At 39.6% G+C, this 18347-nt stretch overlaps 3 protein-coding genes across 3 annotated transcripts; all 3 read right to left on the bottom strand.

Moving 5' to 3' along the window:
- Window positions 1–531: 531 nt before the first annotated feature.
- TT7 (Cytochrome P450 superfamily protein) lies at window positions 532–2704 on the bottom strand. Its single transcript, XM_089628632.1, has 2 exons — window positions 1816–2704; window positions 532–1270 (listed from the first exon to the last, which is right to left on the bottom strand). Exons 1-2 carry the CDS (start codon window positions 2609–2611, stop codon window positions 543–545), a joined length of 1524 nt encoding a protein of 507 aa, XP_089484758.1. The 5' UTR covers window positions 2612–2704; the 3' UTR covers window positions 532–542.
- A 2737-nt stretch (window positions 2705–5441) lies between these two features.
- HSP101 (heat shock protein 101) lies at window positions 5442–10155 on the bottom strand. Its single transcript, XM_089628631.1, has 4 exons — window positions 9888–10155; window positions 8553–9749; window positions 7092–7899; window positions 5442–6539 (listed from the first exon to the last, which is right to left on the bottom strand). Exons 2-4 carry the CDS (start codon window positions 9709–9711, stop codon window positions 5750–5752), a joined length of 2757 nt encoding a protein of 918 aa, XP_089484757.1. The 5' UTR covers window positions 9712–9749; window positions 9888–10155; the 3' UTR covers window positions 5442–5749.
- Window positions 10156–11131: 976 nt separating this feature from the next.
- On the bottom strand, window positions 11132–15519 carry ACX4 (acyl-CoA oxidase 4). Its single transcript, XM_089628634.1, has 12 exons — window positions 15343–15519; window positions 14693–14770; window positions 14476–14582; window positions 14205–14406; window positions 14027–14100; window positions 13885–13944; window positions 13715–13824; window positions 13195–13354; window positions 12369–12445; window positions 12116–12287; window positions 11922–12014; window positions 11132–11554 (listed from the first exon to the last, which is right to left on the bottom strand). The coding sequence occupies exons 1-12, from the start codon at window positions 15368–15370 to the stop codon at window positions 11423–11425; spliced, it is 1293 nt and encodes a 430-aa protein (XP_089484760.1). The 5' UTR covers window positions 15371–15519; the 3' UTR covers window positions 11132–11422.
- Between the last annotated feature and the right edge of the window lie 2828 nt (window positions 15520–18347).

The following is an 18347-nucleotide window of genomic DNA, read 5'->3' as shown; positions in this document are numbered from 1 at the left end:
ATTACTCAACTATGAAATCGCTATATTTTACATCTAATTTACTATAAAGACTACAAAAATAAAAAAAATAAAGGACTACTTGTTAAAAAAAAAATCAAAATAAAACTCTAGCTTTTTCTTCTAAAAACAATGTATTTTTTTTATTTTTTTTTATTTTTTAAATACAGTAAGTAGGCTTGAAACTTTTGCATCGGTACTAAATTTATTAAAAGGGGTGGTCTAGATCACGAACTATGCACCTTTTTATATTCAATGAAGAGAAAATTTATTTAATTTATAAAAATTATGGACACCAACTCAACATTGGTAATTAGACTTGGTATCCAAATTTCTCTGCAAATAAAAGTGGACAAGCTCATTGAACCGAACAGAAGAGTGTTCTGAAGTAGGCACATCACTATAAATAAAAGGTACAACAAAGTCCTGCAAGTGAAGTGGTGTTTGGCCAAGTAAGAAGATGATAAGACATAGTAGCAAAACATGATCATATTTTTTTATCTTCTTGATATCTAATTGACACACTCATTGAGAATAGGTAAGAATTATTGATAGAGGTGTTTAGGCAGCCTCGGGGTGGGGTGGAGAAGCAAAGGAACGGCGCGCTGGAGCGTGAGTCCGTACGCCTCGTCCATGTTGAGCTTCTCGGGGACGAGCCCTTCCGGAAGGTCCCACCGGAAGGCGTGCGCCAGCGTGGCGGTGAGAAGCTGCACCATCCTGATCCCGAGGCTCATTCCGGCGCAGATCCTGCGGCCCGCCCCGAACGGGATCAGCTCGAAGTCGTTCCCCCTCACGTCCACCCCGGCCTTCTCCCCTCCCTCGAGGAACCTCTCGGGCCGAAACTCGAGCGGGTCGGCCCACTGGTCCGGGTCCCGCGCGATGGCCCACACGTTCACGAGCAGCGTCGACCCCTTCGGGACGTCGTAGCCGTCCACGCGGCAGCCCTCGGCCGCCACGCGCGGCAGCGACAGCGGCGTCGACGGGTGCAGCCGGAACGTCTCCTTGACCACCGCGTTGAGGTAGGTCAGGCGCGGCAGGTCCGCCTCCGAGACGAGCCTCTCGCGCCCCACCACGCCGTCCATCTCCGCCTGCAGCCGCTCCAGCGCCGCCGGGTGCCGAACCAGCTCCGCCATGGCCCACTCCACGGTGCTCGACGTCGTGTCCGTCCCCGCCGTGAACATGTTCAGCAGCAGCGCCTTGATCTCCGTCTCGCTCAGCGCTCCCTCCTCCGTCGACAACAACGTGCTCAGAAAGTCTTCTTCCTCGCCGTGCCCTAATGAAAGTGGATTCGAATACTTAAAACAACTAACCAAACGTTTCGTTTATTTCGGTAAATTAGTCATTCACCACGATTAACGAATATTTACCAGAGTTAACGTATTAAAATGTCAAGTACAATCGTGTCAAAAACTATCTGATTAACGAGATCGCCTGATTTTAAACATGCTTAAAATAATGACTGGATTGCAAATCCAACATTTCAAGTGGTCTAATCTGAGATTTTTCACTAAAATTAACGTCTGAAAATGTCAAATACTATCTGATTAACGAGATCGCCCGATTTTAAACATGCTTAAAATAATGACTGGATTGCAAATCCAACGTTTCAAGTGGTCTAGTCTATGAGATTTTTCACCAAAATTAACGTCTGAAATTGTCAAATACTATCTGATCAATAAGGTCGCCTGATTTAAAACATGCTTAAAATAATGACTAGATTGCAAATCCAACGTTTAAATTGTGTTTTCTTAGACAGCCGACTAAATTTAACCGCTAGATAAGTTAATTAGTTAAAACCGAAAGGAAATTAATGCCCACCTTTAGCGTGGGCGTTGCGCTTGTGGTCGTGGAGGATGGCGGTGAAGAAGGCGTCGAAGCGGTTGTGGAGTGCCTTCATGCGCTTGGCGACGCCCTGGAGGTCGAGGCAGTCGAGGCAAGGGATGAAGTCGCCGAGGTTGAAGACTCCGGCGAGGACCATGACCTCCACCACCATGGACTTGAACTCCTCGGCGCGCGGGTCGCTCTTCCCCGTGCCGTCCCCGAACACTCGGTACCCCAAAAGGACCCGCCCCAGCGCGTTCACCGCGCACAGGTACGTGAGCTGCCCGAGGTTGGCCGCCGCCGCCCCGCTCTCCCTCGACACGGCCGCCAGCATGGCGCCGACCTCGTCGCGGCGGACGTGGCGGTAGTCGTCCAGGGCCTTGGCCGAGAAGAGATGGACGGCCGAGATCTTGCGCAGCGCGCGCCAGCGCGGGCCGTAGGGCGCGAAGACGAGGTCCTGGTAGTTGTAGGCGATGTGCTTCGCGCCCGAGTTCGGGGGCCGGTTCGAGAAGTTGGCGTCGTTGACTTTGAGGAACTGGGCCGCCACGTGGGCGGAGGAGGCCACCACGACGTTCTGGTGGCCGAGGCGGAGGTGCATGAGCGGGCCGTGGGTGCGGGCCAGCCCCGCCATGGCCTGGTGCGGGACGGGCCCCAGCTGCGGGAGGTTCCCGATGATGGGCCACGGCCGCGGCCCCGGCGGGAGCTTCCCGCCGCCCCTGCGCCCGCCCAAGAAATACAGGACGGGCAGAGATAGCACCATCACCACCACCACCACCAATACTATTGTTATCATTTTCACACACACCAACTAGTATGTGTATGTATGTATATATATATGTGTGTGAGGTAATTAAAGTCACAGTTTAGGAAGTGATCAGACTCACTTGGCGTGTTTGAGGTTATATAATAAGTAAAAAGGAGAGAGTTTGTTGGCAAAAAAGTGGGGTGAGGGAGTGAGTGAGGGAGTGAGTGAGTTTTGGTTTGGTAGGTTTGGGGAGTTGGGTTGGAGTTTGAACGGAAGCTTTGTTGAAAGTTGGATGGTCATGTATATTCCTTATTATTATTGTTATAGTTATTACACAAAATGACGTATACGTTTAATATTTTTATTGTTATTGCCATTATTATATTACCAATTCAAGAAAGTAACCCCTACATTTATGGATGGTTACTGTATTTATCAAATTATATAAATTTTGCCTATTGATGGGGACAAAAACCTTTTAATGTTTTCCTGCGACTGGGGCCCTATATAATATACTAAACACACGACTCTAAACGCTGATCTAATTTGTTTTTTTTTTTTTTTATCCCAGCTGGTGTAACATATTTTATAGCATGTGGATCTTGTTTGCTTTACTTAACTTATATTTAAATAATTGGCGTTCAAAGAATATTTTATTGGATATCTTGAAAATAAAAATTATTGGATGGTTAGCATTTCTTTTAGTAATTGAAAATGAAATAGAAAATTATTACACGAAAATAAAATTGAAACAAAAATCAAACTATACATTAATCAGTATTAAAAAGGATTTGACGATTTCCTTTTTGAGTTTTTATCATCCTCCCATGCGTGTTTGAAAAGAACCTCATTTTAGTCCATGAGTAAACCTTGGAAAAAAGAATTTATGCAAACAAGGTTAAAATCACAAGTCTTAACCATCTCTGCTTTAAGACGACTATAAATTGCGTACCTTTCTTTTTGTGGGACAAACTATTTAACACAAAAGGATTCCTTCCCATGTACCTCATAAAAAAAGTAGTATTAGTAACTGTAAAATGTAATTGCAATGAGAGAGTATGATTGTTTCAAACCAATCAAAAAATCATGTACCAGTCTATCCCAATTAAGTTGCAGTAAAAATATATATATGGCAACAATTTTCCTCCCAACAATGAGAGGTGTCTACTACCAGGATTTCACTTTAGGGGGGTTAATTTGTAAAAAAAAATCAGGGAGGACTAATTTATAAATTTTAAGGGTAAAAAGTGCAAAAAAAAAAAAAAAATTGAGGGGGGCTATAACCCCCCAGACTTCAACCTGGCTTCGTGCCTGTCTACTACCATGGTATCAGAAGTAACAACAATCACACAAAGCCAGATTAAGTGGGTTCACAGTAAAACAATAACTCAAACCTTCTTTATTTATTTATTTTTGAAGTGACTTACACGCATGTGACTTTTTTTTGTTTAATTCACACGGTAGCCTTCTCTCATTATTATTTTATTTTAGAAGTGACTTACACACTTGTGACTTTTCTTGTTTAATTCACATGGTAACTTTCCCTCTTTATTATTTTATTTTAGAGGTGACTGACACGCATGAGACTTTTCTTGTTTAATTCACATAGTAGCCTTGACTTTTCTTGTTTAATTCACATGGTAGTAGTCTTCCCTCTTTATTATTTTATTTTAGAAGTGACTTACACGCATGTGACTTTTCTTGTTTAATTCATATGGTAGCTTTCCCTAAAGTAAGAACTAGAAAACCTCAAGTATTTGTTGCAACTAGCCAATCCTCCATCTTTTTTTAAAGATCTAGCCAAAGTTTTATTTTATTAGGAAAATAATCCACCAGATCAAAGTTAATTAAAATAACTGTTTATGTTAATAAATTTACTTCAACCTGATGGGTTATTTTCAAAGTAAATTAAATTAATCTAATCAGTTAATTAATTTACTTAGACCTAGTGGGCTATGTTTTTAGTAAAATGAAATTTTGGCTATTTTTTAAAAGCAAAGTGGATCATTAGGCTACTGGCCTAATTACCCCCTTAATATATTGCAGTAGTTCACCTCTCCAAATCAAAGAACAACAAATTTATGCACTTACTATTTTCTGCAGTTTTCTTTAATTTCGAATATTTAGCTTTAATGATGTTTAATTCTCAATTTTATTATGGCTTTATTTCCCTTTATTTGCTTCCATTTTTGAAGTTGTAAATTAATTTCAAAATACTATATTTGTAACCCCTTATCTTCTAAAAAAAGATTTTGATTAATGGAAAAAAAAGAGAGTTTTCTCCAAATTTATTGTTTTCGGCATTCATTGTGATTAATCATCGAGTTCAAGATGCCCTTAATATGATATTCGTGTGCGAATCAACAAGTTTTAAGAAGAATCATTGATCGGTGCTCGAATCAACGGCCTTGATTATTTATCTTTTCCACCGGCTCCCACTACATCAATAATATAAAGAAATTCCAAAATGTCATATCATTGTTGTTTTGATTTGGCAAAACAAATTCCACAGAAATTTGATGTAAACAAAAATCTAAAAAAAAAAGAATCAATAAAGAACTACAAGCAAATCAATTTTTTTTATGCATATTAAAGAGATCTTCCAAAATGTCAAAGAGAATTTTATGGACATTATCAATTTCCATGCTGATAAAATACATCAAACCTCAAAATTAACCTTTCTCTAAATTAAAACTGGCGAAAATTTGAAAAAAAAAAAACCCAAGTTTAACATTAAATTTCATAAGTCACCGGTATTAGAGAGGCACATAAATTTGTTCTACTTTGCTGCGTAAGCTTCTATTCCAAAAGAAAGTCGGAGATACAGAGTGTTTGGAAACCAGTGTGGCTACTAAGAACTTCTCAGGTCTGGAAGATATAAAACTTAAAAGAGGGTTGGTAGTACATAGAAACCTCAATATATACAGACCATTCCATTAAACTTTTTTCAAAGTCGAAGTACCAAACATGTCTTCAGTAGTAGCTATAAGAGAAGACACTTACAAAAAAAAAACACAAAGAAACAAGGAATGGCATAGAGAGAGAGAGAGAGATAAGAGGGTTAAGTCATAGCAGATTAGGACCTCCTCTCCTTAACATTTAAAAAAAAAAAAAAAAAAAAGAGGTTATTCTATATACAATCCAAACCAAGGGAAGGAAAAAAACATAAGCTCTTCTGCAACCAAACTACTCAAACATCTGATCATCATCATCATCCTCAGCGACCTCTTGGATCTTCATTTTCTTGACGGCCTGAGCAGCGTCGCTCTTGGCGGCGACCCCGTTGCGAAGCTGGATGAGCACGTCGGACCTCTGCCCCGTGGCGGCGTTGACCATCCCTCCGTTGTTCTCGACCCGGTACGCCAGCTCAGCCGACCCGTCATTCGCGTCGATATACACAGTGGAGTTCTCGTCGATCTCCTCGCGGACGAGCATCCGCGAGAGCTGGGTCACGACTTTCCTCTCGAGCCAGCGGCGGATAGGCCTGGCACCATAGACGGGATCGTAGCTCTCGGCGAGGACACAGTCGAGCGCGGAGTCGGTGACGGCCAAGGCGATCCCGCGGTCGGCGAGGCGCGCGGCGACGTCCTTCATCTGGAGCCTGGCGACCTTCCTGAGCTGGTCGTGGGAGAGCGGGTCGAACACGACGATCTCGTCGAGGCGGTTCAGGAGCTCGGGCCGGAAGTGGGCCCGCACGGCCTTCATGACGCGCTCGCGGGCCGCCTCCATGGTGCACTTCCCGGAGAGGCCCGAGAGGAGGTGGTCCGCGCCGAGGTTCGAGGTCATGATGATCACCGTGTTTCGAAAGTCCACCGTCCGGCCTTGCCCGTCGGTCAGCCGCCCGTCGTCCAGCACTTGCAGCAGCGTGTTGAACACCGCCACGTGCGCCTTCTCCACCTCGTCCAGCAGCACCACGCTGTACGGCCGCCGCCGGACCGCCTCCGTCAGCTGCCCGCCTTCCTCGTGCCCCACGTAACTGCCCAAACAAAAACAAACAAACCATTCATTCAGTACAGGGACGGAGCCAGAAAAGCTCAATATATAGGAGGAACTTATTTAAAAGAAAAAAAAATTAGGGAGGGCTAATTAAAAAAAATTCACGGTAAAAATGCAAAAATTTTGAAAAAAATGGATCTAAACTGTAAATTTATGAATTTCAGTCCAGGGACGGAGTCAGAAAAGCTAAATAGGGAGAGTTTATTTAAAAAAAAAAAAAAATTAGGGGAGGGGAGGTAATTAAAAAAAATTTCATGATAAAAATGCAAAATTTTTAAAAAAATGAGTCAAAAGTGTAAATTTATGAATTTCAGTTCAGGGACGGAGCCAGAAAAGCTCAATAAGGGGAGCTTATTTGAAAAAACAAAAATTAGGGAGGAGCTAATAAAAAAAATTTCATGGTAAAAATGCAAAATTTCAAAAAAAATGGGTGTAAAGTGTAAATTTTAAGGTAAAAAAACGTAAAATATTTTAAAAATGGGCAAAAAATGTAAAAACAAAAATTTTGAGGGGAGAAAAAAGCGAGACTTACCCAGGAGGAGCGCCGATGAGGCGCGAGACGGAGTGCTGCTCCATGTACTCGGACATGTCGAGCCTGACGAGAAGGTTCTCGTCGTCGAAGAGCTGCTCGGCGAGGGCCTTGGCGAGCTCCGTCTTGCCGACGCCGGTGGGGCCCAAGAACAGGAAGGAGCCGGTGGGCTGCTGGGGGCGGGCGAGGCCGGCTCGGGACCGGAGCACGGCCTCGGCGACGGCCTCCACGGCCCGGTCCTGCCCGACCACCCTCTGGTGCAGCCTCTGGGCGAGGCCGATGAGCCGCTCCTTGTCGTTCTGGCCGAGCCGCGTGACGGGGATCCCCGTCCAGCGGCTCACCACCTCGGCGATCTGATCGGGCCCCACGGTCTCCGTCAGCATGAGGTTCTCGTCCGTGCTCTTTCCCTCGAGCTGGGCTATGGCGGCGTCCACGTCCTGGATGGCACCGTAGCGGAGGTCCGCGGCCCGAGCGAGGTCGTATCTCCGCTCGGCCTCTTGGAGGGCGAAGAGAAGCTCCTCGCGCTTCTGCTTGAGGCGCCTCAGCTCGTCGACACGCTCTTTCTCCTTCCTGTACTTCATCATCAGGGGCTGGAGCTTGTCCCTGAGGTCGTCGAGCTCCTTGCGGACCTCCAAGAGCCGGGCTTTGCTGGCTTTGTCCTTCTCCTTCTCAAGAGCGTGGTGCTCCACCTCGAGCTGCATTCGCCTCCTCTCGAGATTGTCGATCTCCTCCGGCTGGCTGTCCAGCTGGACTCTGACGTTGGCGCACGCCTCGTCCACCAGGTCGATCGCCTTGTCCGGAAGATGCCGCCCTATAAAACACCAATCAGTAACCAATTTCAAACTTGGTTTTAAGGAACTAACCAATATTTCGTTAATTATTTTGGTAAATTAGCCATGTATGAAAATGCTAATTTAACGTCTGGTTAGATTTTAAACATGCTTTAAAAATTGAAACACCAATCAGTAACCAATTTCAAACTTGGTTTTAAGGAACTGGTCAATATTTCGTTAGTTAATTTGGTAAATTAGCCATTATATCAAAATTAACGTATGAAAATGCTAATCTGACGTCTGGCTAGATTTTAAACATGCTTTTAAAAATTGAAACACGATCGAAACACCAATCGGTAACCAATTTCAAACTTGGTTTTAAGAAACTTGACAGTATTTCGTTAATTAATTTGGTAAATTAGCCATTATATCAAAATTAACGTATGAAAATGCTAATCTAACGTCTGGCTAGATTTTAAACATGCTTTTAAAAATTGAAACACCAATCGGTAACCAATTTCAAACTTGATTTTAAGAAATTGACCAATATTTCGCTAATCATTTCGGGAAATTAGCCATTTATCAAAATTAGCGTATGAAAATGCGAAACTGTCGTGTCAAGTACCATAAGATTAACGAGAACACGTATGGCTAGATTTTAAACATGCTTTCAAAAAATCGACTAAGATACCTGTGATGTAGCGGCTGGAGAGCTGGGCGGCGACGACGAGGGCGCGGTCCTGAATCCTAACGCCGTGGTGACCCTCGTAGCGCTCCTTCAACCCCCTGAGAATGCTGACTGTGTCGGGCACGGAGGGCTCGGCCACGTACACCTGTTGGAACCGGCGCTCGAAAGCCGCGTCCTTCTCGACATACTTCCGGTACTCCTCCAAAGTGGTGGCTCCGATGCACCGCAGCTGCCCTCTGGCGAGCATGGGCTTGAGCAAGTTAGCCGCGTCCATGGACCCCTCGGTCCGCCCCGCCCCGAGAACCAAGTGGATCTCGTCGATAAACAGAATCACCTTCCCTTCCGCTTCCTCGACTTCTTTAAGAACCGCTTTGAGCCTCTCCTCGAACTCGCCTCTGTACTTGGCTCCCGCCACGAGGGCTCCCATGTCCAGAGCCACGAGCCTGACGTCCGAGAGGTTGCTCGGCACGTCGCCTCTCACGATCCGCTGCGCGAGGCCTTCCACCACGGCGGTTTTTCCGACGCCGGGCTCGCCGATCAGGACCGGGTTGTTCTTGGTCCGCCTCGAGAGGATCCGGACCACGCGGCGGATCTCCTCGTCGCGGCCGATGACGGGGTCGAGCTTCCCGGCCTGCTCGACGAGGTCTCGGCCGTAGGTCTTCAGGGCCTGGAACGAGGTGTCGCCGGAGGCGCTCTCGATCTTCTTATTCCCTTCCTTTCCGCGGAGCTTCTCGACCTCGGATTTCACGCGGGCCGACGGGATTCCGGTCTCCTTGAGGAGGTCGGAGACTTGGGAGTCCTCGAGGAGGCCGAGGATGAGCTGGTCCACGGCGAGGTGGGTGTCGCCGCGGGATTTCTGGGCGGCCTGGGCGCGGCGGATGGTCTTGACCAGGGAAGTGCTGGCCGGGATTTCGTCCGGCGGAGGGGACTGGGACGGGAGCTTCTTCAGGGCCTGGGAGAAGACTCGCTCGACGGACTTGGCGGGGTCTTCCGACCCCGGGGCGGCGGCGACCAGGGCTTGGCTGAAGATTCCGGCGGGGTCCGAGACCAGGGCCGCCGCCAGGTGGAGCGGCGTGAATTGGGCGTGCCCGGCGCTGATCGCCAGCTCGTGCGCCGCCGCGATCGCCTCGTTTGTCTTGTGGGTGAACTTTTCTGGGTTCATTTTTTCTTCTTCTTCTTCTTTACCGGGTTTCTTGGTTTCTAAGCAAGAAAGAAACGAGTGTGAGAATTTTTCTATAAAGATTACGCAATGCAGGCAAAAGAAGAACCAGTTACGCAAACAGTTCGGAAGTGATGAACAAATATTACGAAGAGAGAGAGAGAGAGAGAAGAGAGTACCTTTGAATGTGGATAATCGGTGATATTGCGGTGGTTGTTAGCGTTTGATCTGTAATATGAGTTCGGCGGAAATAAATTTGGTTGATTGCTTCTTCTTCTTGTTGTTGAAACTTGAAACTTGGAATGAATGAATTGAATTTTGGAGTGAAGAGAGGAGAGAGAGTGAGTGGTGTTTTTGAAACGCAGAAGAGAGACATCTGGAAGCGCCTACAACTATCCACCTTTCCCATACTAGAAACTACTAGAATCCACCTCTCGCACTGCTCATTTTTTTTTTTTTTTTTTTTTGTCGTTTTTCCAATATTACAAATAGTTGTATGGATACACTTCTAAATGAAATTTTATAAATAAAAAAAAAAAAATTAAAACATACAATTTTAAGAGGACGGACGGCTATTCCAAGCTAATTATCTAGTAAAATAGATTACTTTTAATTATTTTTAAATAGATAGCCAATTCAATTTATTTTCGTAACTAATTATTTCAATTTTTTGGAAATTGTAAGGGATAGACGGCTATTCCAAGCTAATTATTTAGTAAAATACATTGCGTTAAATATTTTATAAATTGATAGTCAATTACATTTATTTCTGTAATTAATTATTTTAGTTTAAACAAACATTTTTACCTTATTTATTGGTCCTATTTCTTTTCCATTCATGAATCTAAATATATTTATGTGGCTATTTAACAAATGTCTTATTTTATGTGACTTAATCAATTATACATATTTTTTTTATATATATTAAATAATATGAATTCGAATCTTTTCTCACATTATAATAATCAGTTTTTTTTAATTTTATAATTCTTCGTTTTCTCTTCCATCATACTTAATCTATTCACCCATTTTTTTCATCTTTCCCTACCAAACAAAGTCTTAATTTAATTAGAACATTTCTTGAGCGGGAATTCTCTCAATCATATTATATATATATATATATATATATATATATATATAAAGTAGATGAATCCCTTTTATTCACAAAAACATTGTTCAATTGAATATTGTTTTTTTATTTAAGAAAACTTTTTTTTTTTCAAATAAGAGATTGGATCCTAAAAATAAGTAGAGACACAAATAGTATCCATTCGTATCGATTTTTTTATTACCAGAAAAATAAAAATATCTCCAAAAAACTTTAAATTCATTTTTTTTAAAACTTAAATATTTATGTACATTTTTCTATATATTTTTTACTTCAGACTAAAATCTATTAACTATTCCGCAACAACGCACGTAACATGTAACATATTGCTTGAAGCTTTATAATTTGAAGTACTTTCACAAAGATTGCAATTTGACTACAAAGGACTATAACTCTAGGCTATGTAGCAACGCCAATCCAAAATAAAAAAAGCTCCAACGTTTGTGTTTTGCGTATTATGATAATAAGAGACCCATCACGTAACATTTTATTTTTAGCACATAGCTTTGGCGGTGACTCAAACCATTCACCTAACATAATTATTCCAATCGTGCGTGCCTTAGTGTGACACGTAGCCACTTATTCAGTAATCAGATATAGATATGATCACATTCGGCTTCGTTGGCTTGAAGCTGAGGGTTTGAAGGTGGCAAACCCGCTGACTTCCCTCCCAGCAACCAAGCTGTTGATTTCATATGTCCCTTCGTATGTGTATACCGGTTCCAAATCACAGAAGGCCTGCAAATAAGATCCCAAGAAATTAATTGTAATTTTTAAGAGTATCATAACGTTAAAAACTAAAATAGTTGAATTTTTTAATTCAGTTTTTCCAAGGTTAAATTATGATTTTATTAGTTTCTTTCATAAAATTAACAAGCTTTTTTTTTTTTTAGAAAAATTCACGTGTTAAAAATTCTTAGGAGATCATATAAAATTAAACAAAAAGAATAAAATGCTACAAAATGTAATAAATCATGAGTATCATATTGTTAACATTAGTTTAGGACAAAAAAAAAAATCTACGGGTTCATTGTTCAGGACTATATGCACTAAAAATCCAATCCAATATTTTGTGATTAAGAGACCAATAAATGTAGAAAATAACCTTTCCAACTAGAAAATCACCCAAGATTCCATTTCCACCGAGTAACTCCCGAGCCAGCGCCACGGTTTCCCTCGCCTTCAAGGTTATCCAAGCCTGTCGGGTTTTTTTAGGGAGGATATATTTAGTGTCAACGATTTATTTTTTACAACAAAAAAAAATATATCGAAAAAAAAAAAAAAAAAATCCGAAATCACCTTTCCGAGACTAGCTTGACCAGCGGTCATTTTTCCGTTCTCGTAAAGTTTACAAAGACGCCAACCCATTAGCACCATTGCCTGAACATTTCCCAAAATTCGAGAGAGCTTTTCTTGGTTGATTTGGAAGGCTGCGAGTGGGGCTCCAAATTGCTTTCTCTCCTTTAGATACCTTGTAATCAAGTCTCGGGTCGGTGAATTTTCTGATCTAAATGATTAATTCTTCACTTTGATTTTTTTTTTTTTTAAATACCTGTGGCACATGTCATAGACACCCATCGATATTCCGATAGGTTGCCAAGAAACCATAACACGCGAAACCGCAAGAACCTGTTTTTCAATGCAATACAGATAAACAAAATTAAAGGGCTTGGAAATGAATGGCTGAAAGGTGGAACGAGATACTTGTTTTGTTCTCGCTGTAATTTTGGGACAAACAAGAACAGATTTTTCCGTTCCGAAAGTGGCTGGAATTCTGGCCATACCTACTGTTCACGAATACATAAATAAAAACTAAAATATACTACGAGTTTCGGGAAAAAAAAAAGGCAATAAAATAATTCGAATCAGTACCAGAACATAACTGGAAAATTATTTTTCGTGAACAAGACCTAAACAAATTTTCGGTACCTTTTTAGATGGAACGGAACAAAATTCCAGTTGGTTTTGATTCCGTTTAAGTAGGTTTAATTAGGAGCCTTAAAAACTCTTCACAGGGAAAACATTAGTCTTTTTAATATCGACATGCACTAAATTTTTGTCTACTAAATGTTAAGTTTTTAATGCCATTTGTGAGGAGAAAAAAATAAAAGAATTCGAAGTTTCTATAAATTATATAAATCAATTCTCTCTCTATTCACGAAATCTTAAAAAGTGTGAATAACTCGTGGTTTATACCTCTACTTTTAATAAACTTCAAATCAATATGAAGGTCTCGACTAGACGAGACGATTCTTTAGACTAATAAAGACCTACTTCTGAAAAACGAAATCGAAAATTTTAATTTTTTTTAACAAGTATCTGAAATGAGCGAAAAACAAAACATAAAAACCATAGACGAAACAATTCGTTTTATATACCTTGCTTGTATCTTGGAAAGAATTAACACCGGGTAACCTATCCTCGTCAGGAACAAATACATCTTTCAAAATTATATCGCCATTCTGAACCATCCTCAAACCAATTTTATTTTCAATTTTTGTTGCTCTTAGCCCGGGAGCGTCTTTTTTTACTATATACCTGAAGCAGAAAAAAAAAAAACGCATTCAGCATGTAGCCAAAGTGCATTGGTTACAAAGAATAGCCCCTAAATTCAGGCAAAAAAAAAACCCTACAATGTACTATCTGCTTCGGATACGACGAATAAATCATGTTTTATAGTCTAAACAGAAAGTGACGTGGTATCTATTTATTTCTCTAAAAGATGAAGAAAAATGACCAAGTAACTGGAACAAATAAATATTTATGGTCGGCATAGCATACCCTACCAGCATCTATGGCCTGGAATCTTTTCCAATCTTGGAAGAGTATAAAACACACGTACTGATTCAGTTTGAAGGTATTATAGAAGAAGATACAATAGTAGTGTAGTTCACATACCCATTGATCTGATTCGTTGATGTGTTGCGCGCAAAAATAATCAGCAAATCTGCAAAAGTACTATTTCCTATCCACCGCTTTTGGCCATCCAGGACCCAACCGCCCTTAACCTGTATTCAATTCCTTTTAATGACAAAGCTCTATATTAGGCAGCCAATAAATAATCTTACCTTCCTCGCAGTTGTTTTCAGAGAGCTCGCATCGCTTCCATAATCAGGCTCAGTCAAAGCCTACATTCCAAAAACACAAGCTCAGCCGAATCCTTATCATCCAGCGACGATGACCAGAAGAGAGAGAGTATCTTATTCTTACCCAACAAGCTACCGTGTCGAATTTCGCCAATGAAGGTAAATAATTCTCTTTTTGCATCTCAGACCCGCACAGAGCTTCTCTTGACGAGTCATTCAATTCAAATTTGAAAAAACATAATAGTAATTAGTTATCACTAAGCGATAACGGTGTCGGAAAGCAATTTGAAGCTATAACCAACCGATGGTGAGCATAGCCAGCGAAGAATGGACAAGAACGAAAGTTGAAACGCTGGCATCGACTCTAGCTAGCTCTGCCATGGCAATGGCACTTCCCGTAAGAGAAAGACCGGGACACCCATAACCCTTGATCGTCCCACCAGCAACGCCCAACGAACCAAGCGACGGAATAACATGAAATGGAAACTCTGCCTTCTCCCAGTACTGAAATAACGCACCGTTGTTCAAAAAACAGAAACTTTTTATAGCCACGGAGCTGTGAAAGAACGTTACCTCTGCCATTATCGGAGCTATGTTCTTTTCCACATACTCGCGTACTTTCAGTCTCAGAGATTTCTCCTCGTGGGTTAAGAGTTCGTCAAAGTTATAGTAGTCTGAATCTGTAGTTATGGGGAAGACAAAAAAAAAAAAAAAAAAGTATGAAATTCAATATCAAGAAAAAGTTTGTAATACTGCAACAAGAATTGAAGAATAATGTGGAGGCACTTACTAGCAGGAGGAAAAACCGATGCCGGGGTTGCTTGGGGAAAAGCAAGTGAAACATCAAGTGCAGGTTTACCAACACCATCTGATTAACAATAAACCAATGACCAAGTATAAACATTTCTTATTTCAAAAGGTCACATTCAGAGACACCAAGACCAAGTAATGGTTTTTGTTTTGTTGTAATGGGTAATGGTTTTGCACTATATTGCATTCAAAATGGGTGCCCAGAAACACCATGATAGATGAGTGAATTGTTGTTACAAAACTTAAATGAAAAACCCCTTTTAAAAAATTCATTTTTCCTAAAAGCTCAATTGGACCAAAACTAGCCCTTAGTTGATAACCATTCACAAACAGAGCCATGTCAAGAAAACCAAATTGGATGCTTGGGTATAAATTATATTTATGACATTCAGGTCCACTTCACGTGCGATGATGCATAAACAGGCTTTTGCTCTTAAGAAAGACAGCGAATTGTGTATCCAATTCAGTCCACGACAATTCCATTAACGTATCATAAGAAAACTATAAACACGAAAAGAGGACTCGATACAATTCCCATTTCCGAGCGCTTAACATCGCGTATATTGTGAAAAGAAAATCAGACTCTCGGCCGGGACAAAAGAAATAACCGAAGAGAAACGTAAGCTATACCTCGATTGAGAGCCGACGGAACAGGCATGGCGAGAGAGAATCAAGAGAAAAGAGAGAAGCGAGAAGAGATGAAGAAGAATGTCAATTTGATTGAGAGAGAGGTAGAAAAGTCTATGGGATTGGATTTGGATTGGCACGCAAAACTATAAATATATACGTGTCCGTTTTTTCCCTTTCCTTTTAAATAGCTGAAACATAATTTTCAACCGAATTAATATAATATTCATAGCATACAACAAATTAGTAAAGAGAAATTTCATTTTCTAGACTCAAAAGTTAAGGAAATATCTCAATTAGACTCGCTAGTTAAAAAATATTCAAAATTGGACTTTTGTACCAATTTTGGAAGAAAATACCCTTAATTCAAAATAACTCATATTCTTCTCTCATTTTCAAATCATCTTCATCACAATTCTTGTCACCTTCGAATTGATTGCGCTAGGATTAGAACTTTCGGTGGTCGAGCTCATTTTCAAACACTGTTATTAATTTATTTATTTTTATTGTTTTTACTAAATGTTTTGAAGTCGTTCTTAAAAATAGACTTTGAATAAAATTAAGCATGTATTTTGCGTACGTGGAAATTATAGAAAATCATTAGAAATTGTTTAAATATCTACGTGGACATCTTAAACTATTAAAACGTCTTAGAAACATATAGGATTTTCAAGTCATTTTTTTAGTAACTCAAAATATTTATTTAGACATATTTTAAGTCATTATTCTAATGACTCAATAAGTTTACCGAAGTCATCTTTTAAACGATTTTTAAAATCAATGTGACTATTTAAACTATTAAAGTCTTGCGATTCAGAGAACGTCTTAAATTTCATGTCTTCAAATCTAACATATGTAGTAGTGGTTGCTCTGAGTAAAATCACCAAATGTATATTAATTCACGATTCCATCAATACATACCCAAATCATATAAAAACATTGTTTATAAAGAAGTCTTACATAATGTCACAAACAAGAAAAATAAATAATACTACATGTGCAAGAAAATATGTGATCGTATCATTAGAATAGTATACATTTTTACACAATAATATCATTATTTTACGTGTAAATAGAAAATGACAGTAATAATCCAATCAACGACATGACATCAATAATACAAATAATTATTGCAATGAATTTCAAGAGTTTAATTCATCATGACTTGAGCCACGACAATATCGTGATTAAATGTTAATAGATAAATAACTAACGAATAATTGTGCTACTAAATATTAAGTCTAAATAATTTTGTGCTATTATTATTAAATATGAAAATAATATATAATTTTAATTCCTAATTAACAACATGAGACGATTCATGCAAAAGTAAAATCACAAGAGGTATAGAAGTTGTGACACCTAAATTTGGATTAAAAAAAATATACAAAATACATAAATTATTCGTTGACAAAAACATGGTTTCTTCCCCCCCAATGCCATCTTGAAGCTAACAAAAGAAACGACATTCGCACAGAGCATAAAAGAATCTCCATAATAAAACAAAAATAGTCTTGACCGGTAAGTCTATATATTAATATGCAATCTATATTTTTATTAATTATATTTCTTATTTGGATTAATACTTTGATTTTTTTTCTTTGGATTGATTACTTATGTCTTACGTCTACCAGAAATTCTCGGTGCGTTGACATGAGTACAACGACTAGAGAAATAATACATCAATAGTAAAACGACATCAAGTAAGGCTATAGTACTTCAAACCACCAGGTAAATATTCATTTTCCTTTTTCATTTACCAGATAACTATTACGACTGCAAAAAATATTCTATGACATATTCATTTAAAAATAAATTCTTGACTATACAGAAAGTTTATGAGTAATATTATGTGAAACGGTGGCGGAAGAGAGAGTCTAATACAAGGACAACTTTTATAATCTTTGCAGCAACCCGTGGCCTAATATTTAGGTAAATTTTCTTCAGATCTTCAATACTTTTTCAATTTAGATCATAGCAAATTCTTATATTAATATAAAAATATAAATTTAAATTGTAATGTAGGAAGTCCATATGTAACGCACTTACTCCGTAGTTGATATTTTTTAGACTTAAATTGACCTTAGACACAAACGTTAAAATAAGGTAATTTCTGCTTAATAAAAATATATTTATTTCAATATTTAGAATTGTGTTCTAACAATCTTCTCAAATTATAAGCTTGCAGATCAAGTAAAATAGATTGACCGCATTCTCTAACTACACCAAAAGCAAGTTGAATCTCTGAAGGTGTGCAGCTTCAAACATTTTAAAGATCTAGATCGAGTAAGTACAAACCAGTATGAATGGTAGTTCATATACATATTGTTAGTTCTTCTTTTGCTTTATCTTCTCTTTCTAATCCTTAATCAAATGAAGTGGATCATTCTTTGTTAAAAAAAAGGGAGCCCGAGCTAAATAACAAAGTCAAACGTTGTAATTGTCAAAATAGCTAAGTTTTGGTTTATTTTTAATGTGTAGCCAATATACCACATTAACAGTTAAAAAATACAAATTTGCCCTTCATTTAAGTAATATCAAATCAAATTCCCGCGTCAAAAAAAAGAAACAAATAAAATTGGAAGCAATGAATGTCAACTAAAAAAATCCGCCGTGATAAATGCTGCGTATCTAAGAAATCTACCGCGATAAATGCCAACCAACACGCAACCACACCTACAACGCACGAGAAAAAATTCAAAAACAAAGTCAAACAAAAAAATTTGAAGCGAGACCGGCGATTGAAATTAACAGATATTAACATAAATTAACAGCAATTAACAGAAATTAACAGGATTGAAATCGTTCCATACATGAATCAATGAGTGAAAAATCTTCAATCAAAGCTCTAAATAACAGCAATTAACAGAAATTAACAGGATTGAAATCGTTCCATACATGAATCAATGAGTGAAAAATCTTCAATCAAAGCTCTAAATAACAGCAATTAACATAAATTAACAGGATTGAAATCGTTAACACCAGATCGTCAACAACAATTAACAAGA

This window comes from Urtica dioica, chromosome 10 (genome assembly GCF_054948205.1).
Source record: "Urtica dioica subsp. dioica isolate 48M chromosome 10, U.dioica_male_clone48M_v1_H2, whole genome shotgun sequence".
In the NCBI taxonomy this organism is placed as follows: domain Eukaryota; kingdom Viridiplantae; phylum Streptophyta; class Magnoliopsida; order Rosales; family Urticaceae; genus Urtica; species Urtica dioica.
Note: the sequence above shows the minus strand (reverse complement) of the source record. Positions and strands in the feature narration are given on the sequence as shown.